Raw genomic sequence first — 23,852 nt, forward strand, 5'->3', positions numbered from 1 at the left:
TAGCTCGCGATACCCAGAACTTACGTGGTTTCAGCCGTAGAGCTAGTGCAGCTGCTTTCTTAAGGGGTGGGCCTGGCTGATTTCAGATTCAGCTGAGGAACAATGAAAATAAAAAAAATCATAATTCAGGTTGACACCAGCCGAGACAAAACCTGCCACGTAGACAAAGGAGTGGCACGCTTGTATGCACCGAGGTATTTCAGAAAAGCGTGGAAATGAAAACAAAATTCACAAGCAACTGTAGTAATAATAAAGCTGTTAAATCATCAGAGGTCAGCAGTTCTAGCTGCAAGTATCTCTGGAGGACCTTGTGGCATTCTGCCCCAGGTTGGCACGTGCTGCCACCCACTTGAAGCCAAGCAGCACTTCTGGAGATAAAAAGGAAAGCTGAGCAGACTTTATTGGAAGGAGGCCCCTGGTTTTTGTGTCTGATAGGCTTGACAGCTGCTTCCACAGGCTCTGGGAGGCTCTGCTGAATATGTAGTTCCTATGTAAAAGTTCGTGGACTGCTGTGTGTGCTGAGCTTGGGTGATATTTTTGATAATGGAAATGTCTTGAAATTGAGAAAGTTCTCCCTGCTAAGTGGGCCGAATGTAGGAATGGATAGTGTAGCACAGTGGTTCTCAACCTGTGGGTCGGGACCCCATTTGGGGTCGAACGACCATTTCACGGGGGTCGCCAAACAACGCAGTCCGCCATTTTTTCCCCCTTTTCCTTAGCTGTGCTACTCCCTTTTATTCTATTGGCTTTTGGAAGCCAATAGAATAGACTCTCTTGAACAGAGTCTAATTCTATTGGCTTTCAAAAGCCAATAGGAATTGTCCAGGCTGTCTCTGCCCTGCTGAGCTCACCAAAAGTCCCATTCTGCAAACAGTGCTGCACCAGTTGAGTAGTCCTCGACTTACGACCGGTTGAGTAGTCCTTGATTTACGACCGGTTGGGGGGTCGCGGCATTAAAAAGGTTGAGAACCACTGGTGTAGCATGTAGCATGCACAATCTGTCCAAATCTTGCATTGTATAGACATTATATCTTGTTCACAGCCCGTGCATATCTTTGTTCAGTTGAGATGTATTGTTGTCCTCCTCTCTCACAGGGTAAACTAAATTTCTAGTGTTCTGGTTTTAGCTCCAAAGCGCCTTCCCTGCAGGGAAGAAGTTCGTTTGACCCCGTGTGCTTCACTGTCTCGGGGATAACGCTGTGTTTCGTTGTCTAGCAGGTTTCACGCTTTCTCTTCTTTCACTCTCACAAATCCAGTCACAGAGCAGTTTGTGCCGTTCTGTTGAGTTACAGAATTTCAGGAAAGGATCAGCTGATCATGTTTACAGCCTTAAAAGATGTCAACTGCCTCTTATCCCTATGCATTGCTGCTTTGATTTTCATTCTCTCTTTATTTCTGCAATTTATCCTGCAACAAATTCTGCATTCGCTTTACAATCATAGTTTTTTTGTTTTTTTTTAGCAGCAACAGCAGCTGAATTGCTAGCCAGTCCTTTGTCCAGGAGATCATTCCTGTTTTTTTGGGATAAAGGCAGCCAAATTAACAGTAATAGATGGCAGGCACTCTAATATAGAGATATAAAGGAATAACATGGCTAGACTGTTACTGAATGGTCAAGCCTTTGAGAGCAACTCAAGGGTTGCATGCCTCTCTCTTCTTTCTGCAGCATGCTCCCTTCCTTGTCATGCTATTCCCTAGAGATCAGCATTAACCACCACAATTTCTATTTAGCCAAGAAATGAATTAGAAAACTGTCTGTCTGTCTAATCTATCTAGTCTATCTCTATATATCTATAGATATATATCTATATATGTTTTTTGAGGTTTTCACGGGTGTTTGTATGTAGGTCTTTGGTTATTCGGGTTTTCTCCCGCGTAAAATTGGAAGTGTCTTGGCGACGTTTCGACGAAGTCCCATTCGTCATCTTCAGGTTGGTGTTTTCGGCTTCATGCTTCTAGGAGCAAGAAGCCGAAAACGCCAGCCTGAAGATGACGAATGGGACTTGGTCGAAATGTCGCCAAGACACTTCCAATTTTACGCGGGAGAAAACCCGAATAACCAAAGACCTACATACAAACACCTATATCTATTTATATAGATATAGATGAGAAAACACCAAGGATCTTTTTAGTTAGAATGCCCCTGATTAGACTGGATGAGCCTGCGATTGTGCTATCGCTTTTGCCTTTCCACTAGGTGACTTTGCTGTACTTCTGAAGGCGGGCATGACTGTGAAGCAGGCCATTGTTTACAACCTCCTCTCGGCGATGATGGCTTATGTGGGAATGCTAATAGGAACAGCTGTGGGACAATATGCGAATAACGTCACTCTTTGGATCTTTGCAATCACTGCTGGCATGTTCCTCTACGTGGCCCTCGTGGACATGGTAAGACCCTCCATATGTGGGGTTGTATGCCTGTGGCCTTTCGGGTAGGGCAGCGTTTGGAGTCTTGCAGGTTTCCCAGGCTGAGGAAGACTCCTTTGGCGCATGGAGCTCTGCTAATGCCAGAAGACGTAGGGCGTACGGGAGGTCAGTGAGGGAGCAGTTTTTCACAAAAGAAGAAAGAGAGGCCTAGATAGAAAGAGCCAGAATGAGAATCGCATGCACACAAGAGGATGGACCAGGAATGACCTTGGATTCCTAGCACAGAAAAGCAGATACGGAGTTGGAAGAATGTTTGGTGGGATGATTCCTATAATCAGAAGATGGCAGTTGAAGACTATCATTTGTCCAAAGGAACAGTACCAATAATGAGGGAGGGAGTAGCAGTTGAACTATAAGCTAAGAATACCTGTATCTGCTTGTAAATCCAAGAAAAATGAACCTTGGATAAGACTATATCTTGCCGTCCAAAGTTCCTTTTGCTGGATGGGTAGCAGTTTATTTTAACCCCCAGATAAATGTGGTTAAGATAAATCGAGAAACTAATAAAATCAATTCTGTGGTTGTAATACTGGAATCCTTGATTATGCAGGGAAGTGAAGTAAGTTTCCTTGTGCATATAGCTTGGGGTTTCCAGAAATCAGATTTTAAGCCACAGAAGTAATGTGCAGAACTCTGTGGCAGGAGAAGTCCATGAGAAAAACAGCCTCAGCCAGTGAGACTGTCCCAGCCCTCTGTCAGTGCAGATCCATCATTTCAAAGCAGAGGTTCCTTCTTGGTTTCTGAATTACAGATGGGGAGTGCCTGATTAAAAAAGGGTTATTCAGACCTTGGGCACTGCCCGATTAAAAAAGGGTTATTCAGACCTTTCCTTCCTTTCAGCTTCCAGAGATGCTTCATGGGGATGGAGACAACGAAGAGCACGGTTACTGTCCAGTGGGTCAATTCGTCCTCCAGAACCTGGGGCTTGTCCTGGGTTTTGCCATCATGCTCGTGATTGCTCTTTATGAAGACAAAATAGTGTTGGACATTCAGTTTTGAAAATTTCCAGTGCTCAACTGTGATTGCAGTCATGCTACTGTAAGACTTTTTTTAGTCTGCCCTGTGATACTGTATGCACATCAGTTCCCAGACAAAGCAGTGACACACTCAGATTTATCTGTAACCGTATTTGGGTATCTGTTTAAACAGGCTCTGCTTCTTTCTAGCTAATGGAAAGGAAGAGACAAACAAAATATGATTGATTTGGTCCAGTGTTTTTCTTTTTAAATAAAAAAAAAAAATCAGGTTGTGTTGGAAGCAGAGCATGTAAACATGATGCGTGAGATGCTGTTACAAACACATCGTTTCTATTTGGCTCTGGCAACGTGCAGCCGAAATCACACACCCTGCTGACAAAAGCCTTTTGTGTTGTACTTGAGCAAATGGTGAAAGGCACCCCTATTTATCCACAGAATTCATGTGCCAAGCTAGATCATTCCCCGGGCTCCTTGTCCCAGCCTGTAACACACACACACACACACACACACACACACACACACACACACACACACACACACACACAGGCTCGCAACTGAAATTTAGTTGGCAGTGTACAACTAGAACCATTCCGGGAAAGGTCACCTTTTTAATGTTTTTTTTTTTTAAACAAAGCAAAAAGGATGAATTGTTTCTAGCATGTTATTATTGGATTGCATTTGCTCCCAGCCTTGTTGCCTGCTCGGTCAGCTCTTTTACTCTGTGCTGAATGATATGACCAAAGTGAAACCATGTGTTTTTCTGGTTCAGCCACTGGATTGAATTTTCTTCTTCTCTGTCCTGGATTGAACTTTCCTCTCTCCCCCCCCCCCTTTTTTTTTCTCCCTCCTTGCCAATCAGCTCTTTCATACAGGGTTTTAAGCATGTGTTCTTGTCCGCAGCCACTACTACACAGCTCTGCCGTTGCTGGCTCCTTCGCAAATGTTTGAGCCCCTTCGATATTATGGCGGTGATGCAGTATTGTACTCTTGTCCTTTTGAAGCCCAAGGATAAGCAGGCTGCAGATCTCTGAATCAAGCCTGAGGGGGTCTGTGCACCTTGGGGGAGGCATGGGGTTGGAAAGTATTAGCTATTTCAGGCTAGCTTGGTGGAGATTGGCTAGCAAAATGCCAGCTAGCTAAATATTGCTTCTGGACTTCCTCCAATCCCCTGGCTGCAGTGGTGGAGCAGGTAGCAATGCTGTTTTTGAGCGGTTCATACTTTCTTCTCTGTTAATTAAGGGAGGTCCTGCCTCAAGGTTTTTTTGGGGGGGGGACAGCAGCCCTTTTTTCATGTTTTACATGATTCTTGAGAATAGTTTTGAACGTATGAATTCCAGTGCCATGCCACCTAAATGTGGAGCATCTGTGGCTGCTTGACATGGAGAATTTTTCACCCCAAGGCCCCCTTTCGGAGATTGATTTCATTGTTTTTTAACTTTCTTCTATTCTGCTGGGCTTTCGTCCTTGCCTTCGCTGCAGTTGGGTTCCTTCTGCATTGTAGAAGTTCCAAGGTCTCCTGCCAGAAGCCAAGCAGGTTGACTTCCTATCTTGGGGATGCTTCCTCCCCAGCAGGGAGACTCCCCACATGGCTGCAGGGGTTCCTAGAAAACTAGGCCAGGGAGGTGTGCTGCAGAGATTACATAGATCAGGCCTTCTATGATAGCTAGCATCGTGGCATGTGCAGATTTGGGGGAAAGCCTTAACTCTGCAGGGATTAGCTTCACCCTAGGGAGAATGTTTGTGCCAATCAACTATTAACCTCTAGAGACAGATTGTAAGAGATGATGAGAAGAGCCGACACTTCCAGTCCCAGAAAACAAGAACACAACAGGTTAGTCCTAAAACTAATCTTGGGAGTTAGTTTCTTCCAGCATTTTTCTTCCTTTTTTTAAAAAAAAAAAGTATATATAAGCTGAGCTGCAAAAAGAAGGTTGGTGGGTTTGGGTTTTTGCGGGGAGGGGTTACTTTTCTTTGATTCCCACCAGAGAATCCCTAAAAATTACGAAACCAGATAATGCTTTCATTCCAATTTACTTTTTTGATCATTCCACTGACTTTTCTCCAGACATTCCTGCAGTTGTGGCAGTGTTGCCTACTTTAAAGGTATGTCCGACGATGGTGGCCTTTGTGGGAGGGACTGAATACTAACAAACAGCAGTGTTTTGGTTAGCTGTTGGCTCCACAGAGGACTGGCTCCTGCTTTTTTACCAACTGCATATCCAGTTGGATTTCAGAACAACTGTGAAGACTGAAAAGTTGGGTCTTCTTTGCTCTCCCTCTCTTTGCTAGAGCGAGTAGCTCAGCTCCAGCTAAAAATGCTTGGCGTCAAGCTGGAGGAGATGCTGCTGCATTCCCCTTACATCTCTATCAGTGGGACTTCCTTCTCCTAAGATTGGGGCCCTTGGACTCTTGATTTATTAGCATCTGCCAGACTGCTGGAAGGAGATCTCTCTCTCTCTCTTCTTTTCTTTTCAAAAAAAAAAAAAAAAGGCATACAAGATTTTCAAAGCCTGTTTTTGTAATTATGAATAAAGCTTTTCTCTACTTCAGCTAGTAGCTTTTCCTTTTGCATTCTGCTGGCATGTTCTCTAATGTAATGTCAATCTGGGAAAAAACGATTAGACCTAAATAATTTTTTTTTTCCTACAAAACACCAGTCCTATGGTAGAATGTTAGGATTTTGGTGAGCCTTCGGGAGACGATCCTCCTTCATTCACTTGTGTGCCTGTTACACTTTGTGAAGAGCAGCCCTTAGCTTCTCCTATTTCCTTGGGTGCTGATTTCCCCCCATTTTTTTTTTTTTAATACAATTAAGTGATCACATTTGGGACAATCGGGATTCCGCTACATGTTTCTACGTGGATTCATCATTCTCTTCCACTGGAGTCCAGTCTCATTTAAATGTGTACTTGTTAGAGGGCATAAATGTTACTTGTATCTTAAAATGCTGTCACTGTGTGACATCCCATATTGATCACACTGCACTGAATCAGCTGTGATAATGATTGCTTAGAAAATGCTATAGCATCCCAGGATGCAGTGTGAGACTTCTTTACTTAACGGTTGAAACAATGTGATTATGGTCCTGAAATATATTTGAGATACAGCTTTTGGAAGGGGGTGGGGGGGTGATTTGATTTGTTACAACAAAATCCATATATATATATATATATATATATATATATATATATATATATATATATGTGAATGATGAAATGCTGTTTTTGTCCATTGTCAACAGTGTTGTGTTAATGTCTGTTCCTTATTCACAAGGAGCATAAGAAAATAAAATTATTGAATAAACAATTATGCAGACTTGCTTTTTACCCCCAAGAACTTTTTATTATTATTTCATTCAACTTATTCTAATTTTTTTACAACTTAAAAGATGCAAATAAAGTGTATTTAAAATTTTTGATACATTTGAATTTCTTTAGAAAAAAAAAGGGACGAAAAAGCTACTGAATGTGGCAGGGTGGCCCATTAGCCCCTCTTTCCCGGCGGCCTGCCTTCGGTTAGGAGTTGAGCTGGCATAACAGGGCCACCCCTCGTCCAATCCAGTGTTCCTCCGGCCTGTCCGAAGGCAAAATCATTGCAATCACAAAATTGGTAGAGTGGCCCGTAGTGGACAAAGTTCCTCGTCTTTCGCTTGTCTTGTACACCGGAGCCAAATAACTGGGTCTGCTGGGAATGTCTGACCTTCGGCAAGGCTTGAGCCACATCTGTAGCAAGTAGAAGGAGACGATTAAGATGCAAGCGGATTACAATGTTCTTCCCTTTATCTGGGCGAGGGCAGATTATCTTTGTGAATCTCTGAACCAAATCAGGCTAATCAGCATAGTGGCACAATCAAATGCAATTACAGCACAAAGTGCAATATATAGTCACATATGTTACTTGAGTAACTTACACACAAAACTAATGTGCATGTTTAAATCCCCATCAAGGAACTATCACATCCATGCTTGCTTCATCCCAGGTCAGCAGAATAGCTCTACAGATTACTAGGGGGGGGGGGGACATATTTAGCAGGAAATACTAACCACTGGCATATTATCGTAAAGGATTTTGGGGTAAGATTCCCCTAATTTCTTCGTCTTCCTATTCCAACGAGCTCCATCTAAGAATAATCCATGAACGTAGACTCCTGTTTTTTATTTGCAAAAAAAAAAAAAAAAAAGGATAGGTTGGCATAAAACGATGTGTGGAATTTTATTTTGTAAGTGAACTTTACATTGGATTATGAATTTTTGATAACTCCCACTAGGGAAGCCCATACCTATAAATGGATTCTGTACAGCTTGCATAGACAAATCTAAAACAATGATTATTTCCGCAACAATTAAACAGATAGGATATAGGTTGCAGCTCTGCCCTGGATTAGTTTCAAGGCCCATTGAAAAGTATGACTTATGTATGATTTTCTATTCAGAAGCAGGTTTTCTGTGCTAAACATATGGCCATAACAAACGATTAGGCCACAATCTACCCTTTTAATTTTTGTAATAATCTCAAGGAATTTATTATGACCAGTTTTCCTGATATGAATATGAAGAAAATGTTATGCAGAGGATCAAATGGAGAAAGGGTAAGGGAGCTATGATGCACCTCTCTGCTTAGCATATGGGTGTTCATATAGCCTCAGCCTAACTTCATAATGATTTTGAAAAGCTTAAATTCAATTTCCTCAATTTTCCACCTTGAGCATCTTGGATGAAGAGAAGAGTACAAACAGGCTAATTAAAATAAAATTTCTCCAAATTATAGGACTTTTAATCTGATTGTAGATTTACCATCTTCGGGACCATGTTTGTATTCCTTGTCTTCCAGAACTTCATAATCAAACCCCAGCAGATCAATTGGGATGGTGTATTTCCGGGCAAAATTCTGTTGGGCACCAGTTAAGAAGGCTTGTGTGAAGAAAAATCCAGAAAGCCAGAACATCGGGGGAGTTCCATTTTCAAACCATGTCTGCAGTGATAGGACAAGGAGGAAATCCAGGTTTAATATTAACAAATGAATTCACTAGGTTGTATCAGGATGTATCAATGGAATGCAGCCTGCTCACTGGTTCCCCTCCCCCCCCCCACTGCCACCACACTTTTTAGAAATGGGCAAGCCTTACTAAGTGCGCCATGAATGGCAAAGGAAAATCAGAATTTTGCAAATTCTGGGGGCAGATTGCCTCAGGTTTGTCCAAAGCTCTTTTAGGATGACAATGGATCCCACGGTGTGCCAGATCTTGGACTCTGTTAACCCCAATCAATGTGACCAGGGACTGTAATTACCATACAATATTAGAATGCCACATCTCCTACCTTAAGTCTAGATGGTAGCACAACAAGAAAACCCTGAGCAGCTAAAGACGATGATAAAAGATGACAAAATTGTCTTATAACAGTGATGGCGAACCTTTTAGAAACTGAGTGCCCAAACTGCAACCCAAAACCCACTTATGTATCGTCGAGTGCCGGGTGGGTGTGGCCAATTGGCTGGGTGTGGCCCATTGGGTAGGCGTGGCCAATTGGGTGGGCATGGCTGCAGTGGTAACAGCAGACTAGGTGGGACTAAAAATTTCAATCAATCCCAACTTTGCAAGATCTTTTTTTTCCCCGCGAGAAGTTGAAATTGACTGAACTTTTTTTTTTTTTTGCACACGGCGGCAGATGCCTAAAGCAAAAAGGTTTTATAAAACCCAGCTGAAGGCCTAGGACTGGTGCAACGGCACGCATGCCCACAGAGAGAGCTCTGGGTGGCGCCTCTGGCACCCGTGCCATAGGTTCGCCACCACTGTTTTATAACATTCCATGACCCCCCTTCAAAATTTGCTAAATACCCTCAGCACGTTTAAGAAAGTTACATTTCCTGTGCTTTTTGTCAAGGATGGCAAATCACGTTTCCTTTGCCTACTAATTCAGTTCTAAATCTTACATCAATATGCTTTTAACCAGTAGCAGGAAAGCTCATTTAACCAGTAGCAGGAAAGCTCACCATTGTTACTGTAGCACAATGGTAAGATGAATCTCCCGCACTTAAAAATTTATGTACTTCGGTTTGAAGTGACTTCTGAAGTGCAGGCATTCAGTAATGGGAAAAGTCAGTATTCTATTCTCAGTGGCACAACTTGAATAGGCAGCCTACTACTAGGTTATATAACATATGCCCCAATACTTAAATCATTGTAAACAACATGCACCCAGAATCTGAAATAGCGCTTTGGATATTAATTATACCTACTTCAGGCAGTATGTGACTTACAGTATTTAAAGCTATATGCATACAGAGAAATGGTACATCTTTTCTTATTAAACATGCTAGGATGATGAATTGTAGTTACACATATCTAAAGTGCACCCGGAATCAAAATTTTAAGTGAAGTGCTCACCTGTAGGAACTTCAATCTGGTGAGAAAATCATTTACATAGCTACCAAGAGGTTTGAGGCTTGGATAAGACTTACTCATCCACATGCCTGGAATTTTTCCTTTCAAAATACTATTTACTACTTCTTCCAGATCTGCAGACATCACCACTAGACCCTATTTGAGATACAGGGGGAAAAAGGACATATAAGTAGATTTTTCCCTCTCCATATCATAGCTTTACCAAATTTTGTCTCTAGGGAGTAGCTGAGCTTAATAATTTAGTGTCTATGCAGTGGTAACTCAAAATCTGTCATGTTACTGTCATGTCATGTCAAGCTTGTACTCTTGAGCAGGGGTCCCCAATCCCTGGGTTGTGGCCCTTTCTGAACCGGGCCGAGCGAGTGGCTGGCCAGCACACACGTGTGAGCTCAACTTGCATGAGTGGCGGGCCCTCTCCCACCCCTGCTGGGCTGCCAAACTTAAAGATTGGGGACTGCTGCTCTTGAATTGAGCTGATACGTGATCGCAGCATATACAATGAACCCCTGCTCAGTTTACATGCCTGTGTTTACTGTTAGGATTGATAACACTTCATATTTTTGTTAGGCAGTTCAGTTGTGGAAGGACAGATATACAGTGAGCAAACATGACAAGATAGATGCATTATCTTTGATATTTAAAGATTTTATTTCAGTAGCACTATTTGAGCTATACAATATGTTGCCCAATCATTGGAATCAGGCAGCATACAAATTTAATCAAATGTTATTACTGTCAATAATTGCATTAGGTATGTTCTATTGGAGATCATGAAAAGATGAATTTATTACTTGGTCCTTCCCATACGGTGCCCAAGTAATCTTCCTGGCAGCCACGTAAGGTGCGTATTCTGTACTGTACTGTACTTGGGTCCAATCACACTTGGCCAATAAAGAATTCTATTCTATTCTATTCCATTCCATTCCATTCCATTCCATTCCATTAAGGGAAAAGGGTTAAAATGGAAAGTCCATGTTAAGTTTCTAGCAGAGGAAAGAGTTGAAAAGAGAATTTCCTAGCATGGTTTCCCGATGACGCATCCGGCCCGTGTGTCAGCAGTTTGACACCCCTGCACTATGACATTTGAGCATCTTTTTTTGGGACAATTTTTCCAGCTGCATAGCAGGCCACTACTTAGGTTGCTGTCTTCAAAGTATATTTCCATTGGTTTTCATCCTCTGCCTTGTCCCCACTGCTAGATTTATAAAACAGCAGTGAAGCATAATGCCGAGCATGTTATTATAACTAAGAACTGCACCTCCCAAGCAATGGGGAAAGGCAGAGCTCAGGGATTATTTCAACCCTTCAGACCAAAAGAACTATTGGGCAAATCCTCAAAGACTCCAGTGAAACTAATGGGAGCTGACAGCTATTCTTTCCAGCCTATTCAGACTAAATACGTTTTCTCGTCAGCTTATCTTACCTTGATTGCTTTCTGAATGTTGATGCAGGAATCTCGTATAGTTTGCAATAATTTGTTAAATCGGCCCATCTCTTGGACCAGCACAGTGTTCATGCTCTGGGTGTAGGTTGTTGGGTATCTCCTCATTGCTATTTCAATGTTAAAGTCAGAGGGAAGTTTACTTTGGATGTCACTTGCCACCTCGCGAACAATTTCATCAGAGGACTTGGCGCCAGCACCTGTTGCACGAGACTGTTTACAAAACAGAGAGAAAGAGAGCGGTGAAATGCTGCAAAGCCTGCCTGATATTTCAGCTCAGCAAGAGGAACTTTCACTGGGGACTTAAACTTGGACAGAAAGTGGCCTGTTGATGTCATTTAATTCACATGCAAAAATTGTGTTTCTTACATTAGAACAGTGGTTCTCAACCTTTTTAATGCCACGACCCCCAACCGGTCGTACGTCGAGGACTACTCAACCGGTCGTAAGTCGAGGACTACTCAACTGGTGCAGCACCATTTGCAGAATGGGACTTTTGGCGGGCTCAGCAGGGCAGAGACAGCCTGGACAATTCCTATTGGCTTTTGAAAGCCAATAGAATTAGACTCTATTCAAGAGAGTCTATACTATTGGCTTTCAAAAGCCAATAGAATAAAAGGGAATAGCACAGCTAAGGAAAAGGGGGAAAAAATGATGGACTGCGTTGTTTGGCGACCCCCGTGAAATGGTCATTCGACCCCAAATGGGGTCCCGACCCACAGGTTGAGAACCACTGCATTAGAAAGTCTGGGCTTGGGGCCATTTGTGCATTTTTTAATACTTTGGGCATCTTGGACCACAGAAGATTTAATATAGCTGGCTACTATTATTATAAAGTAACGTCTGAAGGGCAGCAAAGTAAGCTGGGTCCTCCTCAGGAACGCAGTCCACTTGAAATAGCTCTCACATTAGGGCACTATTGAAATCAACAGGGATGAAGTGTTAATCTGCTCCCAGCCCATGGTTTCCAATCTGACCAACTATGAAGTAGCCAGCTCAAAGATCCTAAGTATGGACCCAAACAGTTTTAAGATGGTGTGGCTTTTAGGGGGCACCTAAAGGTAAGCAATCTGGAGTGCTTTAAGAATACTCAAAACTGCATTTATATTCAAAACTGCATAAATTTCTAATTGCACTGAGACCCAGGCCTTTCTCATGTATAGTCTAGATGGTGGACCTGTTCCTCTTGCTTCACAATCAAGCCCTTGCACAATGTCAAAACCTTGGATCATTAGGCATCCTGTGTGGAAGGACACTGCATGGCTTGAAGATTTATGTGTGCCTCTGAAGTCCCTGTTGTTGTTACTTAGTTCTCAATTTGCCTGTGTTTCCCTATGTAATGGAAATATTTTCATCCTTGGGGAAAATGAAATTGTACAGTAGGTCTCCTGAACCTTGTATTAATATTATGTTTATGAAATAGAAGTGAAAATAGCAAAGCATTAGAGGCTTGTAGGCCAGGATTACTTCCTAAAGTACTGCAGACATCTTTGTACATACCCATCATTGCTGGTGGAATTTCCAAAAGAATACCGATATTATATTTTGGAATTTATTGGAGATACTTTTACAGTACTCTGGCAATTTAGCACTCCTTTAGAATTGTCCTCAATTTATCTTTCTGCATGCAATTTAGGAACTACTCTTGTAAAACCTAATTGCAGTATTTCATAGTCTAATATGCCAGATAATTCACGAAGATTTACAGGCCCACCACAGGGAAGAAAAAGCTGATTTTCTGCACTTCAAATACTATCCCCCAAAGTGAACAAAACCATTGGTTGTAGTGCTGGTAGGTAAGTTCTTAGTTTTTGAACTGAAAATGAACACACCTGTGTGAGAAGAATATTATCAAACAGCAACTGCGTTTCAGCTTGATCCTTGGTGATATCGGCATTGGAGTTCATCCCAAAGATCTCTGGGGCAGGATTCAGAGGAAGAGTCTTAGTGTATTCAATGTAACTTTGATACTGAAAATGATTAAGAACAGTGATCTATTAGTAAATTGATCCTGAACTGCAGGGAGCTATAAGTCTGCCTAAAGCCAGTCTCTCTCTCTCTCTCTCTCTCTCTCTCTTTCTCTCTCTCTCTCTCTCTCTCTCTCTCTCTGATAGATGGGAGTTAGATCTTTTCTGTGAAGTGACATATAACATTCCCCAGCTGCTCAATTATCACCTGATATCTACTTATGAAGCCCATTCAATGGGATTTGGTCACAAAAACTTCCTATCATTATATGTTTGGTGAAAAAAAAACTTCCTGTTGTATCATTATGTTCCAACACTGGAAGTTTTTAAGAAGAGACTGGACAGCCATTTGTCTGAAATGGTATAGGGTTTCCTGCTTGAGCAGGAGGTTGGACTAGATGACCACCAAGGTCCCTTCCAACTTTATTATTATTATTATTATTATTATTATTATTATTATTATTGTTGTTGTTGTTGTTGTTGTTGTTGTTGTTGTTATTTGTTTAGGTGCTTACTTCTCCTTCAGGAGGAGCATAGTAAATGCCACTGGTATCAAATTTGTAGTTGGGATCCATCACAATAATCGGATTATAGAATTTGTTTAGAATGCTGCGCAATGTGCGCCGATCCCAGTCATCGGTAACTCTGCCTCCATAATTACATTCACCCGTCATGTAGCGGATAGCATCAAATGGCAAGTCCTGAAAACAAACAAACAATGTTTTCAAATCAAATCTTTATTACAGTCAAAGACAAGCATAAGAAGAGCAGGGCAGTATTGATTAAAAAGCATAGGAAACACATCAGGATCTGAAAACTATTATTATCAAAGGCTAAAAAATATAAAATAAAAAGTATATATAAACAGAAGTTTAAAAGGAACCTAAAATGGGAGGGAGGAGCATTAGCTGGGTGGAGGGGTGTTTTGGAAACAGGACGTAGTAATGCTCAGAAAAAATAGGACCCAAGAATGTGTACTCTCTCCGCTGAAAATATATACTTTTAACAAAATTATATTAGTCTTTAGCATTCATTTCCAACCCCCTAAATTAAACGTACTTGCCTTATGGCTCCCCAAGTTCCTGAAACATAAATCATAACCACTTCCAACAGCATCAGAGAGAAATCCCCCATTTCCCCAGTGAAGAAAGTTTATTTATTTAGTTATTTTTGAATGAACAAACAAACAAGCGGTTAACTGCAGATGGCTCTTTCAGCAATAGAGAGAACAAAACTGACATTATTTTGGAATTGTTCAGTACCTCATACTGATTTATGAACATATTCAGCTGCTGCACGCTGATCCGCAGGTCAGTTTCATTAAACTCATAGGGAATATTCCAGCCCAACGGCCCAAATTTTCGTCTCTCTTGGACCAGGGCGTGAAAGAAACAGAGGCCATACAGGAGCTTCTTGAATTCAGCCTTTGGAAAGGGAGAAAAAGGAAAGGCTTATCTAGGCCATTCTTCTGCCTAGGCCAGGGGTCGGCAACCTTGGCTCTTTTATGACTCGTGGACTTCAACTCCCAGAATTCCTGAACCAGCCATGCTGAGGGGAAAGGGAGAGGTTTCCAAGCTGAGCCATGCTGGCTCAGGAATTCTGGGAGTTGAAGTCCACGAGTCATAAAGGAGCCAAGGTTGCCTACCCCTGCACTAGTGATTCTCAGTTGTATTACTGTGGTTAATTCAGTGATTATTTTCCTTCATATTATGCTACCTGCTTCCCCCCAAGGAGTTCCCTGCAGTTAACATCAGCCTTCTTTCTAGATCCATTTTCTAGCACGGAGGCAATTTGGAACTGCTTAACTTCCACTGGAGAGCTACATCATATGCTCCAAGACAATCTTTGACGCTCAAGCTAAACAGACCCATATTTCTAACTTTCAGATGCCCCCAGCAGCCCTGGAACACCCTCCGTGGGATCCCTTTGTTGGCTAGTCTCCAGCAGAAGCTAGAAAGCCATATGGCAGGGCAGCTTTATCCTGGATTCCCTCCCTGAGCAGGAGCTTGAACTGGATGGTTCTTCCAAATATTTAATTTCCTGAACACCATTGGGGCAGAGGTCTGCTTAGTGCAGTGTTGGCTGTGTAATTCTGGGAGTTGAAGTCCACATGCCTTAAAATTGTCAAGTTTGGGAAACACTGGCTTAGTGCTTTGTTGGAAGTGTCCCCTTTGTCCATAGGAAAGATAAATGTACTCTGATAAATGTGAGGCTAGGAAAGGTAATGGATGCTTTGTGAATGCCATAACCATCATGTTACCAGTTAGCGCACAGGAATGTCTCCGTGGCAGCTGTTCTGTGTGGCTAGACATGACATGTTCTCAAAAGCCAATGTGTCCACCAGCCCCAAATTCCCTCTTAAGAGTGATATTTCATGCAAGCAGAGCTGATCTCATGCCCAACCTGTGTGTGTGTGTGTGTGTGTGTGTGTGTGTGTGTGTGTGTGTGTGTGTGCCCTGCATCTTCTCCAGATGTTTTCCTCCCAATCAGGCAACTGAAGGGCACAGGAGACTTTCTGACCTTTTCATAGAAAGTTTATAAGCATAAAAAGAAAACCCATCATTTTCAAACTCCAATAGAGTTCTATCTCCCATCTGATTCCCCAAATCTCTTACAAAAGAGAGCAGTTTGATTTTTTCCCCCTTTTCTTCAGGTTCAGCACAGATTGCTCCCCCTGCAGACTATCTGGGCCCCCTCTATTCTTCCTATACACTTTGACCCATAATTCCAAGGTTCTTCATGCACCTTCAGTAGCTCTGGGTGACCATCCTGTCACCTTTCTAACATAGCAGCATGAGTTCAGTACTTGGGCAGATCAGTATCATTTAATTAAGTTAATGTTGTGTTTAAAATTAAACTTTCTATGAAAAGGTCAGAAAGTCTCCTGTGCCCTTCTTTCAAGAAAACTGAGCCTTGGGTAAGCAAAGCAGCCCGGAAATTTACACAATTATGAAGTGAGCTGCCTTTTAGGAACAAATGCTTAGGAACGATGTATTTCAAACCGGCATCCTAAATGCTTGCTCTTGCTTCTTTTGTTTCTTTCAGTATGTTTGCATTTTTTAAAACTTTTTACAAAGTTTCAGAGATTTTTTTTTTAATTGCCAGGCAAGCAGACAAACATAATCATCTCAGTTTAAGCACAACAATCTCCTATTCTTAATTACCACACCGATCATGGAAATTATCTTGGGTCAAGCGTGCCTTCGCTCTCTGAAACCTAATTATGAAAACAGCAGGTGGCTCTTCCCTGGAAGCTGTTATTCTAAAGAAGGTAGTGATGAGTGCCATCCATCAACTCATACAGCCATTTTCATCCTCCCAGTTCATTTTAATGCTTTCGATTAAAGAAGGTTGGATTCTCAACAGGGCAATACTCAGCTCATCTTCGGCTGCAAAAATTTCTCCCCTGCTTTGCAGATTTGCATCGGGTAACTGCTTCCTCCTGACTTCTTTAAAAATGGGCACACCGTATTATTAATGGCATACCACCGACGCTGGATAGAAGAGGAATAAAGCTTGGCGGTAAAATAAAAATACAATTTTAATAAAGCCTGCTATGACTGCATCCCAGGAGGCAGCCATAAAGGCACGCTTCTGCGCATGGAAGGGCTATTTCATTTATTAGGTCTCAAAACCAGCAAAAACACAACCTCCCAGCCATAAGAGTCTGCTTGAGATGGTTTTGCAAGAAGCAAAAAAAAAAAAAAAAAAAATAAGACTAATCATGGAATACTGACAGGCTTTTTGCAGCTGTTAAAAAACTCCACATCTGAGATGGGGTCCATCAGATATGACCTGATCACGTTTGCCCGTAGGCCTTTAGGAGCCTCGTTGGTCATCTTCACTCCATTCTGGAGCACAGAAACAGGGAAGTTGGGAGATGGGTAGCTTGTGAGCCACATACGGAAATCTGGATGCGTTGTGTCTGGATTCAGTTCCTAATGGAGAAGAAGAAAAATCTCAGTAAGGACAAGAGCTCACCAGCTGAGGTTACAAATTCAGGGTTTCTTCTTAAGGCCAACACACATTCAAATATATTTATGTCCAATAACTGTTTTTACAAATGAGAACAGGAAACCTGTGATGTGTATTCATGTTTAGTCAGAAATCTTGTATTGCTGAGATTGTTAACTTGATGCTGACCAGATATTTTAATTTATTCCTATAACTCTAGGCCAGTGATGGCGAACCTTTTAGAGACCGAGTGCCCAAACTGCAACCCAAAACCCACTTATGCATCGTCAGGTTCCAGATGGGTGTGGCCCATTGACTAGGTGTGGCCAATTGGGGGGTGTAGCCCATTGGGTGGACGTGGCTGTGGTGGTAACGGCAGACTGGGTGGGACTAAAAAGTTCAATCAATCAATTCCAACTTTGCAAGATCTTTTTTTTTCCTGCGAGAAGTTGAAATTGACTGATTGATTGAACCTTTTTTTTTTCTTTGCACATGGCGGCAGAGGCTTAAAGCGAAAAGGTTTTATAAAACCCAGCTGAAGGCCTAGGACTGGGGCGACGATGCGCGTGCCCACAGAGAGGGCTCTGAGTGCCGCCTCTGGCACCCGTGCCATAGGTTCGCCACCACTGCTCTAGGCCATCTTGCTTGGAGTTTACTACAAGGATAGTTGTAGTTCAATAAATGCAGAAAACGCCAGATAACTGCTTCCCTTTATTGGAAGTACTGCTTCTCCATACTTGTTCTTTACTTTCAAGCACAGCTGAGATATTATGCCATATGTTATGTGGGCAAATGTGCTAGATCTATTTTATGTTTTAGTAGCATCCATCAATCAATGTCTGATACAATGGTTATATACTCCAATTTAAAAACTAATTGTTACCATTGTAATCTAAGAGATATTTCTGTGTGCCTCTATAATTGAACTTCTGAGATAGCCAGTGCCAATTTAGGTCTATCTAATTTAACCCGCCCCCACAAATCCATCTTCACAAAACTATTGAAATTTGATTTAAAAACCAATATATCATAGTTTACAAAATCAGATGATACAGTCTAATTCAATATTAGAAATAAATGCACCCTGCAGGCCAAACCTAAGCATAAATGCTGAAAGTTGAATTCAATGAAAGCTACTACTCACATTTAGAGCCCCATGGTACGGCACTTTCCCAATAATACGTTTTATGAAGAGTTTATTCAAGATAAGTATTCAAGGATTAAGTTAATGCTGAAACTCCCAAACAAGTAAAAATTACTATTTATGTCTTGGGGGGGGGGGGGGGGAATTTGCTGATTGCTCCAACCATTTCACCCTGCTCATGTAATAATACACCCTCAGAAATTCAATAGTTATGGAAATGGAAATGGCAATGATGAGGCTTAAATAGAAGAAATATTAGCTAACTTGATGGGTTGGCAATAGCATTACCACTTCCTTTGCTGAGACACTGTACAGAGGTAGCTGATCCAGTCAGAAGAGCAAACTGGCCAGTATAGCTTCCTTCAGCCCTCCCCTCTTAAGTTCAGGAGCATCTGCTCATTAACATTTCCCCTTGCAGAAACCCAAGTGGGCAAAACAGAAGGGGAAGAGCCCACACAGGGAGGGGCAAAGGCTGACTGACAAAGGATTGTTCTCCAGCCTTTCCAAGTTGCCCACTCTTGGATCTGCCAAGCAATCTATGGGTGAAACCTCTTTTATTTATTGATGACTCAAAGGTATATTTGCATGCTCCCACAAAAGCCAACCTGATGCAATTATATTAACAGATAAGCTGAGAAATCCAGATCTCCAGTAGGATTCAACAAATAATTAGAGGGGTTTTTTTTTAATTGTTTTGCTATCATTTAGTAATCATGTTCAGCCGAGATTTAGTAGGCATGCCTCCTACCTCAGCCACATATTCTTATTCCTGGCTTTATGCATTTTATCTTATTGCCTTCAGTCCAGTTGTAATTTTTTCCATCATCGCTTTCAAGATCCACTGATTCCTCAAATGTTCTCTTTGTTCACAATGTCACTCGTAACTTGGCAGCTGTTACCCTCCTTCTGCTACCTTCCTTATGAGCCAATCTGAGTACCGTCATCTTTTCCCAGCTCTGGCTCCTTTACCTTTGTTCTGCCCACCCACAAAATTAGCCTATGAGTTACGACTCATCTTTTTTCTGCATAACATCAATGCCTAGAACCTTGAGTTCCCCAAAAAAGAAACAGTTGTCATAATAGTTTAAGCTCCTATTTGTACTTGCCTCACAGACTTTCTCCAGTGTGGGCATCCATGAAGTTGCAAGATGGCAGTTCTGCAGAACTACCCAGCTGCCTTCTTTTACTGCCTTCTCAATCATGCGCATAGCAATGGGGCCTTGGCCTTGACCCAGGGACAGAGAGGTGAGTTTTGATGCACCAAAGCCCTGTACATATAAAAAAATCCATGGAGAAAAGAGAAGGAAAAAATCATCAAATGTTGCAGTAGCACAGCGAGGGTAAGGTTGCATTCAACATTTAGAATCCTAAAGAAAGTCTTGCTGAAGTCACATTATGTTGTTAAGCTCCATGTATGAAACAAATGCAATTGACAATGATCCTCTAGAAGGCTCCTTCCTTGCCTTTCTTTTATTGAGATGAGAGAGGTTACTAACAAGATTCATCAAGGCTTCTTTCACGTAGGTTCTTCTTACCAATTCCTACAACCCTTGATAATTGCTGAGTGGTAGTGTCCTGATTTCATACCTCAGGAGATATTAAGTAAGGGGATTGATGAAACTCTTCAATCTACCCTGTCAACAACACCAGCCAGCAGGAAAGCCACCCATCTGCCACTGCATTACTATGGTTTTCACAGATAGCTTGATCATCAACTTTCATCATGTACCAGAATTTGCTTCTTTTACCTTGAGCAGACAAAACGAGGTGAGTTTAAAAGGCTAAAAATTGCTGGCATTCTCCCTGAGTGTGCATGGTTAAGGCCATGTCAGAACTTCCCATGCCCGGGAAAGCTAATGGCTAAAAACCAGCTTTTCCTCTTCTTCATCTCTTCTTGCAGCTAAGGGTACAGTAGCTGATTGCCAGGGTAGAGAAGTAACAGGGTAAGTGGGAAGAGTTTGGCTCTTAATCTACCGGATCAGCTAATCCTTTGGACTGAAACCCATTCCTTCTATTGAAATTAATATGTACCCAGGCTTGCAGATAAAGAAGACACTATGTACTTTAATGGATACAGATTCAACCAGGGACTCAACAAGTGACTGTTCATAAATAGTGCAGCCTGTATTCATTCAAATACTAGTATGTGTTATTCATGCTGGATTCCATAAAAGGATAAAAACAACTACAGGAATAGTGTTGTCCTCCTTGTACAATACCCTGGATACCAGCATATAAAACTCACATATGGTAGAAACCAAGCAATGATATGAGCACTGTGGCACAAGCTATGTCCCTTTTGTATGTGTGTGTTGTGATATTGCACATGTGTATGTAAACATGGCAACAGCAGATATGTCATTCTGACAAAACTATTACATTCTCAGGTAAAATCAGATCAAGCCTGTAAAATTATTTCAATTGATGTTCCCAGCAACTCTGAAGCCTTTTGCTCATATATCGTCCCATCGAACAAGTAAGTACTCCAAGTTTTAGGCCTCATGTCCACAGAGAATGAAATAGTCATCTACATACCTGGTCGTCAGCAAATTTAAGAAGAGCCGCCATGGGATCTGCACCCGGAGACAGAACAAAAATTAGCGGAGCACAGCAGTGGCTATCACCAAATGCTTTGTTTAAGTCAAAAGGAGGCGGCTCAATAAACAGACGACCCAAGTTGTTAATGATAAATTCTTGCACCATTGGAATAACCTAGAAAGTCAAGAAGGCAAAAAACTATGAGATGGTTGTCCTTAAAAACCATATATATATATTTTCTGAGGTTTTTGTGGGTGTTTGTATGTAGGTCTTTGGTTATTCGGGTTTTCTCCCACGTAAAATTGGAAGTGTCTTGCCGACGTTTCAACGAAGTCCCATTCGTCATCTTCAAGCTGGTGTTTTCGGCTTCGTGCTTCTAGGAGCAATGTGAGCAATGTGAGCACATTGCTCCTAGAAGCACGAAGCCGAAAACACCAGCCTGAAGATGACGAATGGGACTGCGTCGAAACGTCACCAAGACACTTCCAATTTTACGCAGGAGAAAACCCGAATAACCAAAGACAGAATATATATATATATATATATATATATATATATATAGAAATAAAAACAAAAATGCGACTCTTGGGGGTATTCATATTGTCAAAATAATGATCACCAAGAGAATATCTATCAAAAATAGAATTTAATCCACCAAGCTTTCGTCAAATACATTTGACATCGTCAGGGTTAAAAGGCAAACGCCGGGGGAAGTCTTATATACAGTTGTTTAATGCCTGTTTCCGGCTCTTGGAGCGTGTCATCGGCCCCAGCTGATCGAGTTGAGTCTCAAGCGCACGCCCCACATCAGCATCTATCCTCTTTCCATTGCTAATTTGCATTCTGTCATACATTACTCCGTTAGCTGTTTCAGAGTTGGTGGTCAGGATCTTTTTGTCTCCCCTGCTCATAACTCCCCCACCATCCCACACACGGCTTCCCTTAGGGAGCGGGGGTGGGTAATTATTTAAATTGCTTCCAATATCCCTGCAAGCCCCAAGACCACTTTGATCTTGTTTATCTATCCCTCGGGGTTGTAACGCAGGCTCATAGTCACCACCCATGCTATTCCTCCTCCCCTCCTCCTTCCCGTGAGTTCTCCTAAATGATCTACTGTTCGTTTCCACGCTCTCTCCCTTGCGCACACTCAAGATGTTTTCTGCCATTGTCCCATTGTCAGTGCCTTGTTGTTCCGTCCATTGTCGGTAAGCACCATTCCCACTCATCCCCAATTCTCCATTCTCACTCCGTACGGGGCTCTTCCCCTTTAATTGCAGTCGCTGTTTCACTCCGCAGCTTTGTGTTGAGAATGTCAGAGGGGGGTGCCTTCCTCTGCTCGACTGCGACCGGGTTATCATAATGTGCCTGGTAGTATCCTCAAAGGGGGATTCATCCTCGTTCTCATCGTCCTCGTTAGACTTTATTATATTCCGTTTTCCTTCCGGTTCCGGTTGAAGCGGTTCTCCAACAATTAGAACACGAGGCCATGACCCGTCAACAGCCCAAGTTTTGGGCACGGTATGTTGACGACACCTTTGCTGTCGTCAAACGGTGTCATCTAGCTGGCTTTATGGGAGTGTTAAACTCAATATATCCGGACATTAAATTTACGGTGGAGGAGGAGATCCGGGGCTCGATAGCCTTTTTGGACGTATTGGTCCAACGTTCCTTAGATGGAACTTTGAACACCAAGGTCTATCGGAAGCCCACCCATACGGACCGAATCCTCCACTTCCATAGCAACCATCCGGCCTCCCATAAAGCCAGCTGCATTAAGACCTTGTTTAAACGGGTGCAATCGCACTGCAGCACCATGGAGTCTAAGGCAGAAGAAAGAAAACATCTATTCCGCATATGCCGGATGAATGGGTACCCCCTAAGGTTTATTAAGCGACACAGTATGGTATCAGACCCCCGAAACGGACAGCAAAGAGAGGAACCCCGGACATGAACCGTACGGGTGTCTCTACCGTACATTAGTAATGTGTCAGAAGCCACAGCCAGGCTTCTGGCACCCCACAATATACAGGTAGCCCACAAACCTACCCAGACCTTACGAGCTAAAGTGATGCGCCCCAAGGACCAGCTCCCTACCGCCGAGAGATCAGCTATAGTTTATAAGATCAACTGCACGGGGTGCCAGAGTAATTATGTAGGCGAGACCTCAAAAAGACTTAAGACTCGTCTACATGAGCATAGGTTGGCTATTAGACGAGGCGAACAACATTCGCAGATTTGGGCCCATGTAGCAGAATACGACCATTGCTTTGACTTTGAGAATGCCCAAATCTTGGCCAACGACACGACAAAAGGAGGTCGCCTACTGAAAGAGGCATGGTTTTCAGGAACGGAGTCCATCAATCGGCGCGTAGACTTGTGTGCAGCGCACCAAGCTCTGAAAATGTGGAGTGCCAGCAACCGTACTAACATGTGGGGGGGACCCAATCAAAAAACTTGTAATCAAAATACCACCCGGCCCCCCTCCCTGCGTAATTACACCAATGGAGCCTCTGTTGACAGCTCCTCCCTCCCGGATCGACAACAGACTAACTCCAGCGGACAACTGCGGCTAGGTTTGCCACGATCCGCCGGGAGCAGACTCTTTTTGGGACGGAATGGAGATGGAGTGGGGCTTGAGGAACCGGAAGGAAAACGGAATATAATAAAGTCTAACGAGGACGATGAGAACGAGGATGAATCCCCCTTTGAGGATACTACCAGGCACATTATGATAACCCGGTCGCAGTCGAGCAGAGGAAGGCACCCCCCTCTGACATTCTCAACACAAAGCTGCGGAGTGAAACAGCGACTGCAATTAAAGGGGAAGAGCCCCGTACGGAGTGAGAATGGAGAATTGGGGATGAGTGGGAATGGTGCTTACCGACAATGGACGGAACAACAAGGCACTGACAATGGGACAATGGCAGAAAACATCTTGAGTGTGCGCAAGGGAGAGAGCGTGGAAACGAACAGTAGATCATTTAGGAGAACTCACGGGAAG

General features: G+C 42.6%; 2 protein-coding genes across 9 annotated transcripts in view; one reads left to right on the forward strand and one right to left on the reverse strand.

Moving 5' to 3' along the window:
• SLC39A10 (solute carrier family 39 member 10) overlaps positions 1–5,895 on the forward strand; it is a 38,459-nt gene extending 32,564 nt beyond the window's left edge. For 4 of the 5 annotated variants that reach the window (XM_039354622.1, XM_039354624.1, XM_039354625.1 and 1 more), the window contains 2 exons: positions 2,198–2,388; positions 3,268–3,426. In XM_039354622.1, the coding sequence (XP_039210556.1) occupies positions 2,198–2,388; positions 3,268–3,426 (350 nt within the window). Of the gene's footprint in view, positions 1–2,197; positions 2,389–3,267 lie in introns of all 5 variants that reach the window. The other variant, XM_039354623.1, reaches the window with a different exon arrangement.
• Positions 5,896–6,645: 750 nt separating this feature from the next.
• The window catches only part of DNAH7 (dynein axonemal heavy chain 7), a 160,283-nt gene continuing 143,076 nt past the window's right edge, over positions 6,646–23,852 (reverse strand). For 3 of the 4 annotated variants that reach the window (XM_039354618.1, XM_039354617.1, XM_039354616.1), the window contains 11 exons: positions 20,849–21,025; positions 19,420–19,581; positions 16,953–17,153; positions 14,478–14,639; positions 13,731–13,916; positions 13,081–13,218; positions 11,231–11,461; positions 9,790–9,942; positions 8,198–8,375; positions 7,448–7,551; positions 6,646–7,126 (listed from right to left, as the gene is read on the reverse strand). In XM_039354618.1, the coding sequence (XP_039210552.1) occupies positions 6,920–7,126; positions 7,448–7,551; positions 8,198–8,375; positions 9,790–9,942; positions 11,231–11,461; positions 13,081–13,218; positions 13,731–13,916; positions 14,478–14,639; positions 16,953–17,153; positions 19,420–19,581; positions 20,849–21,025 (1,899 nt within the window). In that variant the 3' untranslated portion in view covers positions 6,646–6,919. The remainder of the gene's footprint in view (positions 7,127–7,447; positions 7,552–8,197; positions 8,376–9,789; positions 9,943–11,230; positions 11,462–13,080; positions 13,219–13,730; positions 13,917–14,477; positions 14,640–16,952; positions 17,154–19,419; positions 19,582–20,848; positions 21,026–23,852) is intronic. The other variant, XM_039354619.1, reaches the window with a different exon arrangement.

Source organism: Crotalus tigris, unplaced genomic scaffold (assembly GCF_016545835.1).
Source record: "Crotalus tigris isolate CLP2741 ecotype Arizona unplaced genomic scaffold, ASM1654583v1 scf7180000018565.659758, whole genome shotgun sequence".
NCBI lineage: Eukaryota > Metazoa > Chordata > Lepidosauria > Squamata > Viperidae > Crotalus > Crotalus tigris.